At 36.7% G+C, this 18,306-nt stretch overlaps 1 protein-coding gene across 1 annotated transcript in view; it reads left to right on the forward strand.

Moving 5' to 3' along the window:
* The window catches only part of Tenm1 (teneurin transmembrane protein 1), an 827,344-nt gene that overhangs the window by 714,863 nt on the left and 94,175 nt on the right, over window positions 1-18,306 (forward strand). Inside the window, exons 24-25 of the mRNA XM_006981543.4 lie at window positions 8,711-8,731; window positions 13,985-14,217. Coding sequence (XP_006981605.1) covers window positions 8,711-8,731; window positions 13,985-14,217 — 254 coding nt within the window. The remainder of the gene's footprint in view (window positions 1-8,710; window positions 8,732-13,984; window positions 14,218-18,306) is intronic.

Consider the following 18,306-nt stretch of genomic DNA (forward strand, 5'->3'; position numbering starts at 1 on the left):
TCATTTCTGCTCATTTACAGTACTGTCCAAAGCCTGTAATTACTCTTCATTCCTGTATTCACCCCACAACACTTTGTCATGCACGTTCAAGTACAGAGGCATGCACATATGTGAAGTCACACACTCAAGTTTTCTCACTTAGCCTATCACTCTATGTGGCTTTTCTGAGATATGATCCTTCAGGGTTTCTTAACAGTTTTTGTCTGACTCAGATTTCTCAGAAAACCTATTTCAAGCTAAGTGCTCTCTCCACAGAAAGAATACACCACCCAAAATTTTCCCATATTTTAACAGGTCATATTTTTCCCTCCTTTAACCTCCATGCTGCCAGCAGCCTGCCAGCAACCATTTCTATAATGAAGCCATGTCATAGAGTCATGGTTAATAGCTCCATCTAAATTAAGTTCAAGGAGACAGATTTTTGTGTACTTCTCAATTCTAACACTCTTCTGAGTGTTGGCCATCATAGAAACAGGATAGTTAAGTATATAATATGGAATAACTCCCTATTTGACTATAACCAAAACCATGAAATCAGTTCATGTCAGCACACATTAAATGTCGTATTTACACAGAAACCAATGCAATTCTTATAAGATTCACTTTTTGTTAAAAATAGATTCTCTTCTCTCATATAACACATCCCAACCATAATTTTCTTTCCCTCTACTCCTAGCCCCCCCACCACACACACACACCTCATCTCTCCACTAGATCCACTTGCGGTCCATATCCTCTTCAGAAAAGAGACAATCACCAAACAGAACAAAACAGGATACAAGAAAATAAGTCCAAGGCAAACCAATAGGAGGAAAAAAGTCGCAAGATCAGACAAAAGAATCAGAGAAACACCTACTCCCCACTATTAGGAGTCTCACAAAACACCACTTTTTTTTTAATCTATACTGATCAGTAGCCTATATATATAAATCGAATCATCTGCATACAATTGGTAGCTTTATATATTTGCTATAACTTTCCATGATGTAAACTTTCTGGGAAGAAATAAATTTATTTAGTGAGGCCTACAGGCCTACCTATCTTTAGAACAAAAATACTTATTGAATTCTACTGTGTTTAAATAGAAACTTCACTTTGTGCCAGTTTTGTTGCTGTTGTTAAGGTCAGTCTAATTCAGTTATTTTACCTCATTGAGTAATTTGTTTCCTTGGAAATACAGACTGATACAATCATTTTGTTTGTTATATTCAAAGTTGTGAGTGCAGGAGCAATGCTGTGAATGGGTTATTACAGAAAAGGGCAGAAAACCCTCCTAAATGTTGATTATTTCAGATTATACATTATATAATTTACTCTTGTCCTAAAGCCGGAAGGTTATCCGGTCATGCCCGGTCCTGTGGTTGGAAAAAAGTCTCTCCTACCTGTGTCCTATAGCCACTTGGTCTGAAGTAAATACACCGAGGCTTATATTATTTACAAACTGTATGGTCTATGGGTCAGGCTTCTTTCTAGCTAGCTCTTATATCTTAAATTAACCCATTTCTATTAATCCCTGTTTCACCACATGTTCCATGTCTTACTGGTCTGCTGGCATGTTGTTCCTTGGGCAGCAGGCTGGCATCTCCCCACACCCCACCTTTCTCTTTCCTGTCTCTCTCCTTGGATTTCCTGCCTGCCTCTAAGCTGCTTTCCTATAAGCCAAAGCAGTTTATTTATTAACCAATGGGAACAACATATATTCACAGCATACAGAAAGATATTCCACAGCACTTCTCCTTTTCTATATAATCAGAAAGGAAAGTTTTAGCTTTAATGTACTAAAATTATATATTACAAACAGTTATCAAGCAAGAATTACAGTTACAATATCTAGTCTATTTGTACTTAGAAAAATTAATGAAAATATTCTATCAACTATCCTAGAGTTGTGAGTCTAAAGTTTCATATCTAATTTATCTTTCATTGTAACTAAGGAAAACTATAACTATCTAGTCTTCAACTCCATCAAAGACCCCAGAAGGATCAAATATTACCTAAGTAAACAGGAAGTGCTTTGTAGGCAACTTCCAAAATTCTGAAATGAAAGAGACAGCTGACTACCTGGACAGTCACCCAAAGTTCCTCTGCAATGTTGGAGCATCCATTTTTAGCCTATAGGCCTAGTCTCTCAGTCACTTTTCCCTATGTCCTGTAGAATGTCATGCAGTCTCCTCTGTGAAGAAGGAATCTGAAGGACCATTTCACCTTGTTTTGGCAGATTCAGTGGTCATTTTCCTATGGGTCCTGTATTTCCAGTTTATAGAAAATACTGTCAAGCAGTCCAGGCAAAAGCAGTTTTTTGTTCAAATGGCTAATTTTTGCCATAAAGAAAGCAAATTCCATATGGAGTGTCTTCGACGCCCATCATATTCCTTGAAGTAATTGGTGCTATCAGGAGCAGACGTGTTTCGCTGTCCAGAAAAGTCTAACTTTTTAAAACATTTTAAATACAATATTCTGTAGGTCTTTGGAGTGTTTGAAGATTACCTACCTAACTGAAATATATCTATGTATACCTAGAAAACTTAACTAATGACTATAAGTTTGATTATCATGGATGACTAATTATTAATCTGTATTTCTTAATTATACATTATAATTTTAAATGAGCTGCACAAACATAATACCTTAAACAAGAGTAGAAATACACATACAGTATACCAAAATTACCTTTAAATTTGTAATAACTAAAATTTATTGCAATATAAGACATTTTAAACAAGTTGTTACTCTTTAAGAGTAGATTCAATAATCTACCCTTCCATCCTATCATATTTCTATCACTGTCCTCTACCTCCTTACCTGTAAAATTAAATTCAACTTTATTAAAATATTCGCTTATGTGCCTCATACAGAGATCCACATATGGATCATTCTTGGCTCAGTGTTTGATAACATTTTGTGAGGACATAAGACTTGTCCCAAGTGGATGACTTCCTATATTTCCCACTTTTCCATCCTTTTATTCCATACTTGACTATATTGAGTAATTTCAGATTCCACTTGACAATTCAAAGACTGGTAGTCTTTCAACCCTACCCCAGTCAATCCAAACCATCTTTATCTAAGCTTTCTTTTCTCTGATCTCAATAACCACTTCATTTCATTGGTTGCCAGTCATCCCCATCCCTGACCTGGTCATTCTTCATTGACTGAACAGAAACAGAAACAAAAGTTCAATGATATTGTTGTTGTTTCAAATATACCAAGAGAAACATTATTTCTTGTTATTTAAGTCTATAGTACCCCTTCCCAGTTTCCTGTAGCTTTTGTCTACAAATACGATTCTTAATACTTTCTTCCAGTCACAGTCTCAAGTAAGATAATAAAGAAGTGAAACTTACAAGCTTCTGTAACACAAGTGTTTCAAAATTACATTTTCTGAAGACCTTTAAAGATATATTCATTTCTATGACAGTTTGAGTCTTGATTTCCCTGTGGATTTGCTTGTCATGTTAAAATGTATACATATATAGGTACATACATGTACATAAATATGTATGTGCATATTTTAATAGTAGAAAAGTGATATCACAGATTTGTGAATTTAATGTTTATTAGAAGAATCCATGACAACATTGTGTACAGTACATGCCTGACACTTTTTCATTTATAATTTGCCTTATTGTTTTCAATAACCGGAAAGTTAAATACCTCTCAAGAAAATTCCACTACAGCTTTAGACATATTTGTGATAGGAAGAGAGAGAAGAAAAAAGAATTTCTTCTTTAAGATCAACTTAAATCTGCCCTCATGAAGTGTCTCTTTATTAGTAGCAAATTTTAGAATCTGAAGAATCACAGAAATTACTTCCTTCTTCTATTGGAAAGATGTTCACAAATATGAAAACAGCTGTCAGATTTCTGAGCTTCTTTTCTTCAGGTCCAATATGTTCAGGTTCAGCTATTTCTCATCAATTATGACTGCTTCTTTTCTCCTTTGATCTTGGTTAGCCTTGGGTCACTTTTGGTTTTGTAAAACTAATAAGGATAATTATATAAGTAAAAAGAGAAGACACCCTACCAAGTACTTTGTACGAATTCAAATATGTAATGTACCCTTGCTCACATCTCATCTTCTAATTTTACAGTTCCATTAGAAAACTCATTAAGCATGACTAGAAGTGATTTATTCTTTATAAAAGCCCTCATGCTTCTATTTTTTTCAAAATTCACTTATTCTCAAGGTATTTATTTTGCCCTTCCCTTAAAAATGAAAGAGAAAAGAAAATAAGAGGCTAGAAAATATATCTTGGTACCTTGAGCAATTTGGACTTGATAAATGTCAACATGACATGAAAATTTCTCTGGAGATCTTACCATTTCTTTTCCAGTGACTGGTTAATATTTCTTTCATTACTTATAGGACTTGACTCCTGTCATTGGTTAGAAATGGAGGAGACTTGGTATAGAACCTATTTAGGAGTAGTTAACATGCCAAGGGGTGTTGAAACTTATAGAAACTCTTAAAAAGGATCAAACGGGCCGGGTGGTGGTGGCGCACGCCTTTAATCCCAGCACTCGGGAGGCAGAGCCAGGCGGATCTCTGTGAGTTCGAGGCCAGCCTGGGCTACCAAGTGAGTCCCAGGAAAGGCGCAAAGCTACACAGAGAAACCCTGTCTAGAAAAACCAAAAAAAAAAAAAAAAGGATCAAACGGAACCTTAGCTTTGAAGAATTCTATGAATAGCTGAGAAATTGCCACAAACCATCATTTTGTTCACAGAACTGAAACTACAAAACCAGAAACATTGCCTATAGATAAAACAAATGGGCATGCCCCACCTGAGTTTCGACTCATATGTTAGCAGTGGCTTTAAAATATAAGACAAGATCTGATAGTAGTCAGAGACAGAGACAGCATGGGAGAAGTTAGTCTGAGATGGCATTCGCTGGAGTTGGAAACTCTAAGAAGTCAGTCATACACAGGACAACATGATATCCAAGAAGACCCCCTGTGAGAGCCCAGTATCAGCAATGTAGCAGAAACCAGACCAATGACCCATGGCAACAAACACTTGCAAGTAAAGCTGAATGAACTAAAGAGTAAACTGTGTGATTCAATGGGTCACACTACAGCTTCCATGATAAGATTTGTCTCCTTTTTTGTTTGTTTATTATATTTGGTGTTTCTTTTAAATCTTGTTTTGTTTTAGGGGGGGTTGCAAGGGCAGAGAGCAGATGTGCAGGGACAGGGAGATGAGTGGGATCAGTTTTAATTTTTTTTTTAAATTGAAACAAGAAGTCAGTCACAAATAAGTGTGAATTCAAAACCATCAAGAGAAGAACATAGAAAGATGAACAAGGTAGGAAGTTCGTTACTTCTGGTCAGGAATAAGGAACGACACTCATGCTCCCCTGAAACTAAGTCTGAACAGCTGCTCTAAGGTTGGCTTGGCCCCTATTTCCCATCGTTAACCACACCAAAAAAAATCTTAAAAAACAGCAAGAAAAATACAAGAAGACAGCCATAAAAGTACAAATACAATATGATCATATTATGTGAAATTACAGAATAAGCAAATCCATACAAACAAAATCCAGACTTTTGGTTGCCTAGGACAAAGTAGAGGAGGAGGAATGATAATTGTCAAATAGGTACAGAATTTCTTCCTGAATTGGCTAATCATAAGGGTTGCATAACTGAATGTGTTAGAAAATGCTGAAATGTACATTTTACAGGGGTAAGTTTATAGCATAAAAATCACATCTCAATATTTTTCTTTTAAATCCAAGAAGACGAGTAGATGACCCTTTTATAATCTTTGTCCTGGAAAAAAAATCAAGGGTTAATTCACAGATCCTCTCATTAGGAATAGCCCTTGCTCTCAAAGGAGTTGTGACTCCACTCTTTTCTCCTCTTAACTCATGGCAAGGCTCGAGACTGTCAGTTACTGGGTAGTAATGCCCACTGATGGGTCTCGCCACTTGTGAAGAATTCACACACTGGCAGCTCAGTATGTAGTCAGTTGATAGCTAGACAGCAGGTTCACTTTGGTGGTAGTTCAATCCTAAATCCTTAACTAAAAGTAATTCCAAGACAGAACAAGGTCACACACTAGAAATAAATTCCATCATTTTCACTTCCTCCCTCTGAGATGTTAATGAGAGAAGCTGCTCTGCATAATATGGGACATCTTCCAAATTCACAATGACATTATTGGCAGGATCAGAAGCAACTGCGAGAGAATCAAACCATCTCCCTCTCTGCTCCTTGCCATCACCTAAGAATTTGAAAATACTTTGTAGACACACAAATGGTTCTTGCTATACCATGTAAATACAAAATGTTGTGGATGAAATCATATTTTAATGAGATCCATCTAATGTTTTCACAACTAGACTCCCTTAGAAGAACTGACTTTGTTCCAGTGATTAGAGCCCAACCGGTTCCAACAGCCATCTCATAGGGACCACAAAAACAATGTCTAAGGGACAAAGAAAAAGGCACAAAGCCTGAGACCAGGTTTCTAATCAGAGCTCTTCTTCCTTACTGGTTGACCTTTGTGGCAACTCACAGAATACCTACCCTTTTGAGATGGGCCAAGGAAACAGAAGAGCCAATGGGGTGTGACCTGTGGCAGGGCTAGGATCTTGGAAAGATGATTTTTCAAGAGAGTTGAGTCCATTTTTGCAGAAAAAATAATTCTGTGTCTTTTCTTCTTCCTGGACATTCAAAGAAAAAGAACACTTCCTGGTTTTTATAAAAAGGTTTATTATCTTGATGTCTTCAAAGTGACCCAAGGGCCAGATTTAAAAGGATTTTCAAATTAAAATGACTGTATTTCACAGATGATTATAGCCTTTTATTTCCAGGCAAACTTGACCTAAAGTCAGGCCTGCACACAGACTGAGCCCCTCATGTGAGAAACATCAGACCACGTCACCCAGTGAAACATCCAAGGCAATCCCCTGTGTCAAGAAGCTATTAGATGAAGTGCCTACTGAGTGTTCTGCTTCTCTGTGGCTGACAATTCTGTTTTGTCTACCCCAGTTGCCCTTTGGAACACAGATGGCTAGAAGACATAAGGCTTTAATAGTTGATGGGCATGATGTTTTATTGAAGCTGTTTTGATGCAGCAGTTTCAGTGCTAAGGACATTCTTTTGTGGTCTAAGGGAAAGTCATCATTTTTTAAATTCTTTGAAGATGTCATCCATTTGTACAGTTTATTTTGGTCATGCCCATCTACCATTACTTCCTTACAACTTCCACTAGTGTTCCCAATCCTGTCTCCCAACTTAATGCTCCCTCTTTTCTTGTTGTTGTTAATAATCCCTGAGTCAAAATAGTACTGCTCATATGTGTATATGTATGAGGCCATCCACTGGTATACGGGCAACCCATTAGCAACCATATCCCCAGAAAAGAGTGACTCTCCCTCAACCAGAAACCATTAACTGGAAATAGACCTTCTGTCAAAGTCTAGGCCTCAGGGGGCCCTCTCCAAATTTTACTGGAAGTATGTCTGGCTGGATATTGTACAGCTCTTGTGCATGTAACCACAGGTGCTATGAGTTGATGTGTACAGGAGCCACATCATGTCAAAAGTCTGCATTTCACAGTTCTCCTCATCCATAAGCTCTGTCCTTCTTTGTCCATTCTTCTGTGATGTTTCCTAAACCTTGGATGTAGGGAGATTAGTGTAAATAACTCATCCATAGCTGATCACTAACAATCACTTATTCTTGGTACTTTGACCAGATATGAGTCTTTGCATTATCTACTACCCACTGCAGAAAGATCCTTCTCTAACCAAAATTCACAGCAGAACATCCTGTGTAATAAACATAAATCTTTAGAAGGCAGTTTGATGATATGACCATTTAATATAACAACCGTAGGTTCCCCACTAGGACCTATGCTCCCCTAGTCATGGGCCTTTGACCAAGTTTACTTTATCAGGCATAACATCCTTCCTGTGGAACAGGTCTTGTATCTGATCAGAATGTGATTGCTTAGCCCCATAATTGTCATAGCACTATGACAGCAATGGGCACATCCTGCCAGGCAGGTCAGTATTGTAGCATGCAGAAAAAACTCCCATACTTTTAAGTTCAGAGACCTTTTTAAAATGTTGTCAATGACTATGCATACAGATGTCTCTACCTTATCCCTGAGGTCCAATAACTGGCTTACGGTTGAGGTTGGGGGGGGGGGCAATACATACCTTAATAGGAAGATGCAATGGTTTTCTATTTCTGTATTATAGTCAGAGATATATAACTAAAATTTAGAATGTTCCTTTGCAGCTGCTGATTTTTCAGCTCCAAGTCCAATGGTTCTTAAATCTTAACTCTGCATCAGAATTGCCAGCTGAATTTATTAAAAATAAAGATCCCCAATCACTACTTCCCTGTGTCAGAATTCTAGTTTAGTAGGACAAAGGAGAGCTCCCAGAATACTGCACATGGGCTAGAATCCTATAGTCCTGATTCATATGGCCAGTAAGAAGCTTTTTTTGTTGTCTTAGAACTTTACCTACCCATCAAAGCAAGACATGTAACCACCTTGACACCATCTTATAAGGAGAACCATGGAAGGAGCGAGTCAACTTTGGCTCCCCACTGACTAAATGATCCCAGTGTAGTCTCTCTAATTGCCACAAGCTGAGTCAGGAATGAATGTGTCTGCTGAGATGTCTCTTGTTGAATGATACTGATGACTCTCTATTTGTTTTTACTTGCTACTCGTGGATACCTTGTGCACCATAGAAACAGAGATACCAGACATAGGTAAGCAAATAACACAGGAAGCGGCCTAATGACTCTCTTACCTAAGAAACCACCCTCAAATTATGTGCAAATAGGGAATGTTTGCTTCTTAAATAAAGTTAAAGAAATAGTATAAAAGTGAATTTGGAAATTATGTGCAGGTAAGTGCATTCCAAAAACAGAAGGTCAGTACATTCAGTAGGAATTTAGTGGAGGAAAAGAACCCTCAGAAAAGAAAATAAGATAAACGACAGATGACAGTTCAGTATGTCAGGAGAAAGTAAGGCCAAACGTCTCATTATGTTTCCCTAAGGTGATATCACAAATAAGTCCATAAGTTCAAATCAGTTTAGTGTTTTTAAGTTGCAAACATTTTTCTCCCAGGACTCACAAATATAGTTGTCAATTATATTACAAGACAGTAACCATAATGTCCTTCCTTTTTTAACTGAGAGTTGCTTTTTTGCATTTGATAACTTTTTTTTTATTTTATTTTTCAAGACAGGGTTTCCCTGGGTAGCTTTGGAGCCTGTCCTGGAACTTGCTCAGTAGATCAGGCTGGCCTCCAACTCACAAAGATCCACCTGTCTCTGCCTCCTGAGTGCTGGGAATAAAGGCATGTACTACCACTGCCTGGCTTTGAAAACTTTCTTTAATAACATCTTTTTCCTTTGATATAACTAAATGGGTTCTATTTCCTCTCACCAAAGGCAGTAATTGAAAATCTCCAAATTGACCATTTACTGACAATGCCATGTAGCACTGAAATTAGTGAGGAGGATTTCTACACATTCATGCATTAGCCTTGTCATAACTGTTCAAAATTTCTGAAATTTCAAAGGATAAAATTGAATTTGTCCATTCCCAATTGTCAACTGTCATCAGAATAGCACTAGTAAGGTTTGGAATATGGACTGTGGGAGATGCCTCTTCCCAAATGCTGATGCCCAAAATCAGCCTTGCAACTTTGGCATACTTGATTCTTTAAGCAAATTCAGTTGATTGCCATTTTGCTTACTGGTAAGCTATTGCATATTAATAATTATAACAATCTATGTGATTTTAAGTAGTATGAATGAAGTGATCACTGTTAACTTGAACATCAATGGCTTGAGTATAAAACTAACCAGAAGGTCACACAGTAGATCTAACACCGAGATTGCAAAATGAAATCCTCACATCTGACAAACTGATATACATTTAGTCATGATGGAGTTAAGCAAAGAGGAATGTAGTGCTGCAAGTTTGCATATTTTCAGAAAGCACAAAGAAAACACTGTCAATGGAGCAGAAGTGTGCTTGTGAAATGGTAAGAAATTGCATATCAATACAGGGTATATTTCTGTCAAGAAAATAACATTAATCAAATTTGAATTTGGTATGTTGGACTATTCCCTTTTCTAAAAGCCAGTACACAAAGTTGAAAAACAGCCTTGATGACCAAATACGACAAGTTACACATGAAAAAATTGGAACATTGGTTGTCTTTTCCACTTTCAGATCAAGAGTGTTCTGTTGGCATTTCACACACACAGTCATATGTGATCTAATCTAATCTTAGTAAGGGCACAGAACTGTTAGTGACCTTGGGCAAGCCCCTTATGTTTCTGGGTTTCCCCAGCTGAAATTTGAGGTGAATATTAATTCTAACTTAGCTTACAGGCACATTGGAGATATTCAATAATGAATGAATGTAATGCATTCCAAAGTACTTTTGTGCGAATAACATTTCTCTTGGAAAAATAGCCCATGGACCCTACCTAAGCAAAGCATGATTAATCTGGCTCATTTGAAACTGCATGAATTGGCTACCTAAGTACTAAAGGTTATTTTCAGGAAAGGTTGCAACCCATCCTTTACTCTAGGAAAATCTATATATGTTGGAGAAATATTATTTTGAAAGTAAAAAAATGAACTAAACACATAAAAAGTTTTACTCAATCACCTATTTGAGAAGTCTTTGCTACAGAGATGCTTTGCTGGTAAAACTGCCGAATCAATTTTAGAATCTGGTGGTGTCCTTTACAATTTATGTACAGCACCTGTCATGGTGGTTCCAGGGTTGAAGAAATCCCTGGAATCTACTTGCTTGTCTTACTCAAAGAAGGTAAGTAGAAAAAATCAACTATTCCAATTGAATCCAATTTTCTTCTAGTATAAAACTATAAACTAAGTTTCAAGTTACCATTTGCCAACTTTATAATTATTAATATACATAAATATGCTTAGAAGGCAATTGCAATTAAGAGAATGTCAATCCTTAAAAGATCTCATTCTTCTGACAGCACTCTCCCCTCCATTTTGGCCAAGTACCCAAAGCCTGAACTCATTGCGTGCCTTACTTTCACATCATACAGTCCAGTCCTTGTTCAGCACTTAGTGATGAACATTGACCTTTTCAGGCACTATTTGACATTAAGGACAGAGAGATGGATATAATCTTTCTCTGCAAACAGCTCACAATATATTCAGGAAGAGAATTACATGCAAACATAGTTCTTAGAACCATCAATCCATTCTTGCTTTTTAATCCCATTCCCAAGTAATAGGAGCCATTGTTCTTCGAGAAATAGCTGGATGTGGTATAAGGGTAGGGAACATTTAAGATGAGTATAGAACAACCTTGCAGTGCCAGAAGTAATTAAGTCTTAACATCATAATCATAATCATAATAATAAACATTTACGAATGCATGACAAAGATGCATATAATCCAACAGAAAGATTTCTTAGTGGTAGCAACTGGGACAACGTACACAACATAAAATGGCATTGGATTTCATTTGCTGCAAGCATAAAATAAATATCTATGGAGCCCATACTAATATAAAATCTCATACCTTTCTTAAATTAAAAAGATAAATCACCCTTCTAAAAATTATAATTTATATGATGCTCCACTCTCAGGTGGGTGGGATGTAATTCCTAATACCTTAAGTCATGTCTATGGATAGTTACTTCCCTTCAGGAAGGACAACATGGAATGTTTTTTGTAGTAAGGAAAAATGGCTCTGCCAGAAGATTGAGGTCAAGTCTATCAGTGATAAATTTTGCTGATTGTTTACAACCTAGGTGTGATTTGATCAAAATGACACTTTTCTACCAAATCTCTACAATTCCTATCTGAGAAAAATATTGGACAAATTCTGCTAAAGGGGTACCCTGTAGAGTAGTCTTACAACTGTTATGGTCATCAAAGCAAGAAAAGTCCAAGAAGATGTCATGGACAGAAGAGCCTAAGAAAATATGATGACTAAATGTAATTTGTTGTCTTAGAATGGGAAAATGATCTTAGATTAATAAAAAAAATAATAATAAATAACAAACTAAGGGAATCTAAATAAAGCATAGAGTTCAGTCAATAATTAAAAATACTATCGCAGTGTGATAAATGTTCATACATCATTAATCCCTCTTCTCTGATCGTTTCTCTCCCTTCTCACATATTCTATACTAATACTTGACTTATGAGAGTCGTGCCTTGCTTACTTATCAGTCTATGTGACAAACCTGTTGAGTTTCATGAAGACAATGATTGTATCTTATACACAAGTTGGTCTTTATACCGTAGCACAATTCTTGAGCACATCTCGGGTACTTAGAAGATATATTTTAATGGATTAAGAAATAAACGCACAACATACAAATGGCACCAATGAATACTCAAGTAAGAGAGGATGTACATTTGGACTAATGACAGCAGAGATAAAGGGAACATACTGGAGAAGAATTTAGAAGGTAGAAAGAAACAAGAACATGATGTTCCATACATATGAGAAATGGTAGAAAGGAGTTGGAAAAGAATGGCATCTTGCTTCTAGCATAGACAAGTAGGTCTAAGCAGAGTTCTTAGCACTAAACATGAGAAATAAACAGAAAATGGAACATCTCCTGCATAATTCTCATAGTTTATTAGACTGGGGGACACTGATACCTAAACAAGTCATTTAATTTGTATATATTCTCCCTAAGCATTATGCAAATAATCCAATGCAGATGTTTAGGGAAAGCTTCCTTCATGAGAAGCTACCTGGTTAAAGACACTAAAAACATGTGAGAAAAGATGAAGTAAATTTTTTCACTACATGAAAAATTTTAGAACATCTCTAATTATGGGAGTGAGTATTCAGAATAATTATGAAGACACACTATGGATAAAAAGGATACAACTTCAACAACACCTTCTATGTGACAAACAGCAGAGGTGAATTTATGTACACAACCATGTGACTATGTATGCTGGTTAATTTTTGCCAACACGACACAAACCATAGTCACTTGGGTAGAGGTAACCTCAACTGAGAAACTGTCTCCATCAGATTGGTCTGTGAGGATATCTGTGGGGCATTGTCATGATTACTGATTGATGTGGGTGGGCCCAGCCCACTATGGGCAGTCTCAACCCTAGGCAAGTCATCCTGAGTAGTATAAGAAGCCAGACCTAGTAATCCAGGGGAAGCAAGCCAGTAAGCAGCATTCGTCCATGGTCTTTGATTCAGTTCCTGCTGCCAGTTTCCTGCCTTGAATTCTCATCTTGGCTTCCCTAAATGGTGGACTCTAACCTATAAGTGGTACTAAACCCATTCTTGCCCAGATGTGCTTTGCTCGTGGTATTTATCACGGCAACAACAAAAAAAAACTAGAATGCCATGATTCTACCTGAGAAATGTTAAATTTCATCAGTGTCTGAAAGAAGGAAAGGTGTGTTAGAGAAATGTTGGTCAGTGCAAAGGAGGAATTTGAAATTTTAACAGTGTATCTCTGAAAGAGCCCTCCAAGATCAACAGTCCTCTAGCTTGAAACATGCTTTATAATCGACAACAGGCACCTAGGAACATGGCAATGTCCCCAAGGAAGGCAAAAAGTCCAAAAGAAGAGTAAGTTTATGAGAGATGGGAAAGGAAGCGAAAAAGAATGGTTGTGTTAAATTTGGTGAGTTTGAAGTAACAGTGAAACAACCCATCATCCAGCTGGTAATTGGATAATGGAATAGAAAAACTATCTCCTGGGGTATTTCTATTTTTGTTTCTTTCTACTCTAAATGAACAGTATCAAAATGTCAGCATCATAGGTTAGCTGGATGCACTGGATTCTCTCATGCATAGACCCATTAATAGAAAAAAAATTGCATGTCTAGACCCTTGGTACATAAGCAGGAAGATACATAAATTCTTTCATCTATTAAAATATTTTTCCATTCGTGACAAAAAGAAAGACTCCTGGGGTAGTTGTTGAACAAACTGCTTTTAATAACTTATTTTTTCATCTTTCCTAGCACAAGCCCTGCGCACAAGTACTATCTGGCTATGGACCCTATGTCTGAATCACTCTACCTATCAGACACCAATACTCGAAAAGTCTACAAACTGAAATCTCTTGTGGAAACAAAAGATCTGTCTAAGAATTTTGAGGTGGTGGCAGGAACAGGTGATCAGTGCCTTCCCTTTGACCAGAGTCATTGCGGAGATGGTGGGAAAGCCTCAGAAGCATCATTGAACAGCCCTCGAGGTAAAATGAACAAAACTCCATTTTTCAGTTGACTACAGGTTTTGTTGGACTTCACTGAATCTGAAAGCTATTGTCATACTGTACTCTATCTCCTCATTCTGCCTCTTGTAGACAGCTTTTCCAGAGTCTATCACAAAAGGCAGGTACATCAAGACAAAATTTTAGATGATATACCTTAGTGTGATCATAATTGTTATCAAAAGATTGATATGCTTTTATTGTGGTTAACAAATAACTATTACCCAGGGCCATTGAAATGCCTTTCAGGATCCCTAACCTGTCCTGGGTGCTGTTTTCTGAGAACTCCACACAATCCAGCACTTAAAGAGTTAACTGGTCCAAGCCTAGAGCCTCTAGTCCCCTGCTTCTGCTCTGTGGCCTGCATTGGCTCTAATGAGATCTGTTCCCAACTTCTTCTACCAGTATCAAAAATGCTGACTATCTCACAGCATCCCTATCTTTTGCTTAACAACCATTAATGAACCTTTCTTCTTTTAAAGTTTCTAGATTATTTTTAAGCTATTTTTACTTACATCAACTCTAGGATAAAAGATTCTAATTATTTTGCCTTTAGTGGGAGCTTAACCTTATTTTAAAACTCACTTCGCTATCTTGTAGGGCCAACCTTTACCTCAATTGCCTGGAATTTAATGAACAAATCTTGTCTCCCAATTAACTTCATAATTTTACAGTATTCGATCATATGTCCAACTTAGACTACTAAAGTTACAGATGGTCTGTCATCATATATCATCTATCTCATCTGCTTACTTTTTCAGACATTCCTCTTTGTTCTTTCTCCCAGGTCTTTATGCATGCATGTGTGCATATCTATTTTCGTGAGTTTTTAAAAGTATTCATTTCATTGGGTTTCATAAAGCCAGTATTAGGTATTAAACATAATACACCTTTGTTTGAGAAAAATACAAAAGGAAGAATGAGAATGTTTTTAATTAAAATCAGCATACACTTACCATATATAGAAAATTGCCATTAACATAGTATTTATTCTTTTAGAATTTTTTCATGTGTAACATATGTTTTAATTCTCTAAGAGTAGATTGATAGTATGTATTGTATAAGTATCTTTCCATGTCAATAAATACTGTGAGGCCAGTGTATTTAATTTGTTAGAAAGCCACTTACTATTTCAAATATTAAGAGGTTATTCTATAGCCATTTGACATTTGCCATACAGGAATTAAATTCCAACTACTATGATAGTTTAAAGTCTTCAGGTTCTTCAACTTCTGTGTCTCTATTAAAACCCTCCTGGCCAACCCCAGCCCATTAAACCCGAATTTCTTAAACAGTCTACACTATTCAGTTAACACTGGATTATATATTTGCCTTCTTTTGCTTCCCAGTTCCTTCATGGATAGAAATATTTTTCTATAAAACATTGCAAAGTGAAAATACATCTAATATTTTGTAACTTTACTCATCCCCCTACTAATTCTGAACATGTTGTAGAATCCATCAAATGTGTTTATTTTATAATTGATCAATTAAATAACTCTTACTTATGCCAGGTATTCCCTAAGGGAATTTAAATCTCCCAAGTATTATAGTAGAGTGTTTCTTCTTCTCTGTGCCAACTCCTATTGCATCCACATAGTGGGCCCACAATAAATATTCAAAGAGTAAATGAATAACTCAGGTGCAACACATAATCAGCTCATCTTTCAAGAAAATATATCAGGTTGGGTCTTACATTTTATACAGATTTAAAACTCTTGTGGGTATTATAAAGATTTCTGCATAAGATATAAGGAGGAATCAGGCTTGTATTGTGCCTGAAATTGACATCCTCCTGAGTTGCTGCTAGTCTGAAAACCACTCATCTCACCTACCACATTCAACCTGCCACATAGAGAATGACTATTTCTGCTTTTCCAAATAAAGCAAAGAATTTGTTCGGGATAGTTTTTCTGCTTAGAAAGTGGCAATAAGAGCCCTGATGAGCAGGATTTGCCAGAACTCTTGAAGTATCAGTAATTAGAGTGGCAAAATTTATGCATCTATTAAAGCTAATATCAAACTTAGTTTTTCCTCTTGTCATATCTGGTAGTGTGTTTTCTTTCATCTTGATTTACTCATCTTTTTTAACACAAGTGGCCCTTTAGCATAGTCTAATACTCTTTCAAAGCAGCCCTGAGTACATCAGGCTCAGAGAGACAGCTGATTGTCTGAACTCATCCGAACAACTTTCACATACTGTTCCTGAAGCTGATGTTTTCAATACTTGTCCAGATCCAATGAGTGAACTAGAATACTTAAAGAAGTGAAAGTCATGGTATATACTATGTAGGTATGAACCACATCCCCTTTGACAATGGAAACAATGTTTGATACCAGATAGTGATTTTTAAAATCACTCAGATTATAGGACCTCAGTACACACATCAGTCACCTTAAACATACTGGTGAAAAACTCAAGTGCCCAGCTGCAGCTCCTATCTCTATGCTGAACCTAGAGAGCACCCGCCTTTCTCAATGAATCAGAAGTGAGAGTTATATGGAATGCTGTAGGGCAATTTCATAGACTTCTGTAGAAGGAAAATTCATGCAAGAAGTTATTAAATTACAGTGTGCAAATTGAGAAAAGAGTATGACTAATTGGTAATTTCATCTTTGAAGTTTTCCTGCAGATTCTTTGTCTCTCAAGAAAGTGTAATTTGTTTGTAGTTTTGCTTTACAACTGTCTGTCATGCGCACCAGCTCCTTCTTGCCACTCCTTTGGAAGACAGCAACTGTTTAATGGATTGCTTTAAGTAAAGGCTTGATTTTTCTCCCCTTACATATAAGCTCATATAGAAAAGCTGTATATCAGTATAAAATGGAAATGTACATCTAGAGAGTACCATTTCTAAGTTAGGAAAGAAAGCTTGCTCTAAGACAGAAGTTCTCAACATGTGGGTTGCAACCCCATAGAGTTTGCATATCAGATAGTCACATTACAATTCTTAACAGTAGCAAAATTACAGTTATGGTGAAGCAATGAAATAATTTTATGGTTGAGGATTACCACAGCATGAACTGTATTAAAGGGTCACAGCATAAGGAAGGTTGAGAACCACTGCGCTGACTATAACAAGCAACATATAGCAATTTTAGGTAGACTTTCCAACATGTCCTTAAATACTCAAGGTAAAGCTAGGAAATGTTAATCAGCAAGGCAGTTCATTAATTTTCTGAACCTATTCTAAAGCTGAGCTGAAATTCGTGTTTTGTGATCCTTTGTCCTAAAATTGGAGTAAATTATCAAATCCCATCCAAAGCCTACCAGTTGAAGTTCAGAAATCAGATGTATTCCATTTCACTTTGTTTTGTTCATTTGTTTGTGTTTGTGAGAAATGGCAGCCAATTGAGAACTCCAGACTAGAGAGCCTGAATTTTCTTGATTTATCCATATAATGTCCATGTTTTCCTTGAATGGCTGTACAAGTCACTACCCCTTACCATGGTTTACTTTTCCTCAACACTAAAATAGGCAATAACTACATTAACTACTTTTGAGACAGCATGAATTTTAACACAGGATCATGAAATTTCTCAGATGTAAGTTGACGAGCTCAGGATGGTCTCCTTTCAGATTCTAACGGATTACAATAAGCATTACTATAGCATGCCGAGTGCCTACTGTGTGCTATTCAGTCTAGTTGACGTTTTCTACACACTATCTCTGATCTTCACAGTAATGCACTTGTTCGTACAGCTGCTATGATTCCCATTGTACAAGAGGGAACAGAAGAAACTCTGATAGGGCAAGAGATTTACCCAGGATCACATGGTATACAGGTAATAATCCAGAACTCAAACCAAGTTAGCCTCATTTACAAAACATCTTCTATGAAAAATACAGAAACCTAGAATAGCACTATCCCACACTCCACCACTTCACACCTTTGGACTAAAATTCAGGATCTCTAGGGAGGATATGAATTTTGGAAAGTACTTTGTCATCTAGTGACATGTGCTCAGCAGGAAAAAGATCTTTATAAGGCAAGTAGTTTCCAGTCAAGTTTCCCTTTCCTATTACAATATTTTCTCTGATTTTTTTCCAAACTAAGTGTGTACTGAGAGTGC

This window comes from Peromyscus maniculatus, chromosome X (genome assembly GCF_049852395.1).
Source record: "Peromyscus maniculatus bairdii isolate BWxNUB_F1_BW_parent chromosome X, HU_Pman_BW_mat_3.1, whole genome shotgun sequence".
Taxonomy (NCBI): Eukaryota; Metazoa; Chordata; class Mammalia; order Rodentia; family Cricetidae; genus Peromyscus; species Peromyscus maniculatus.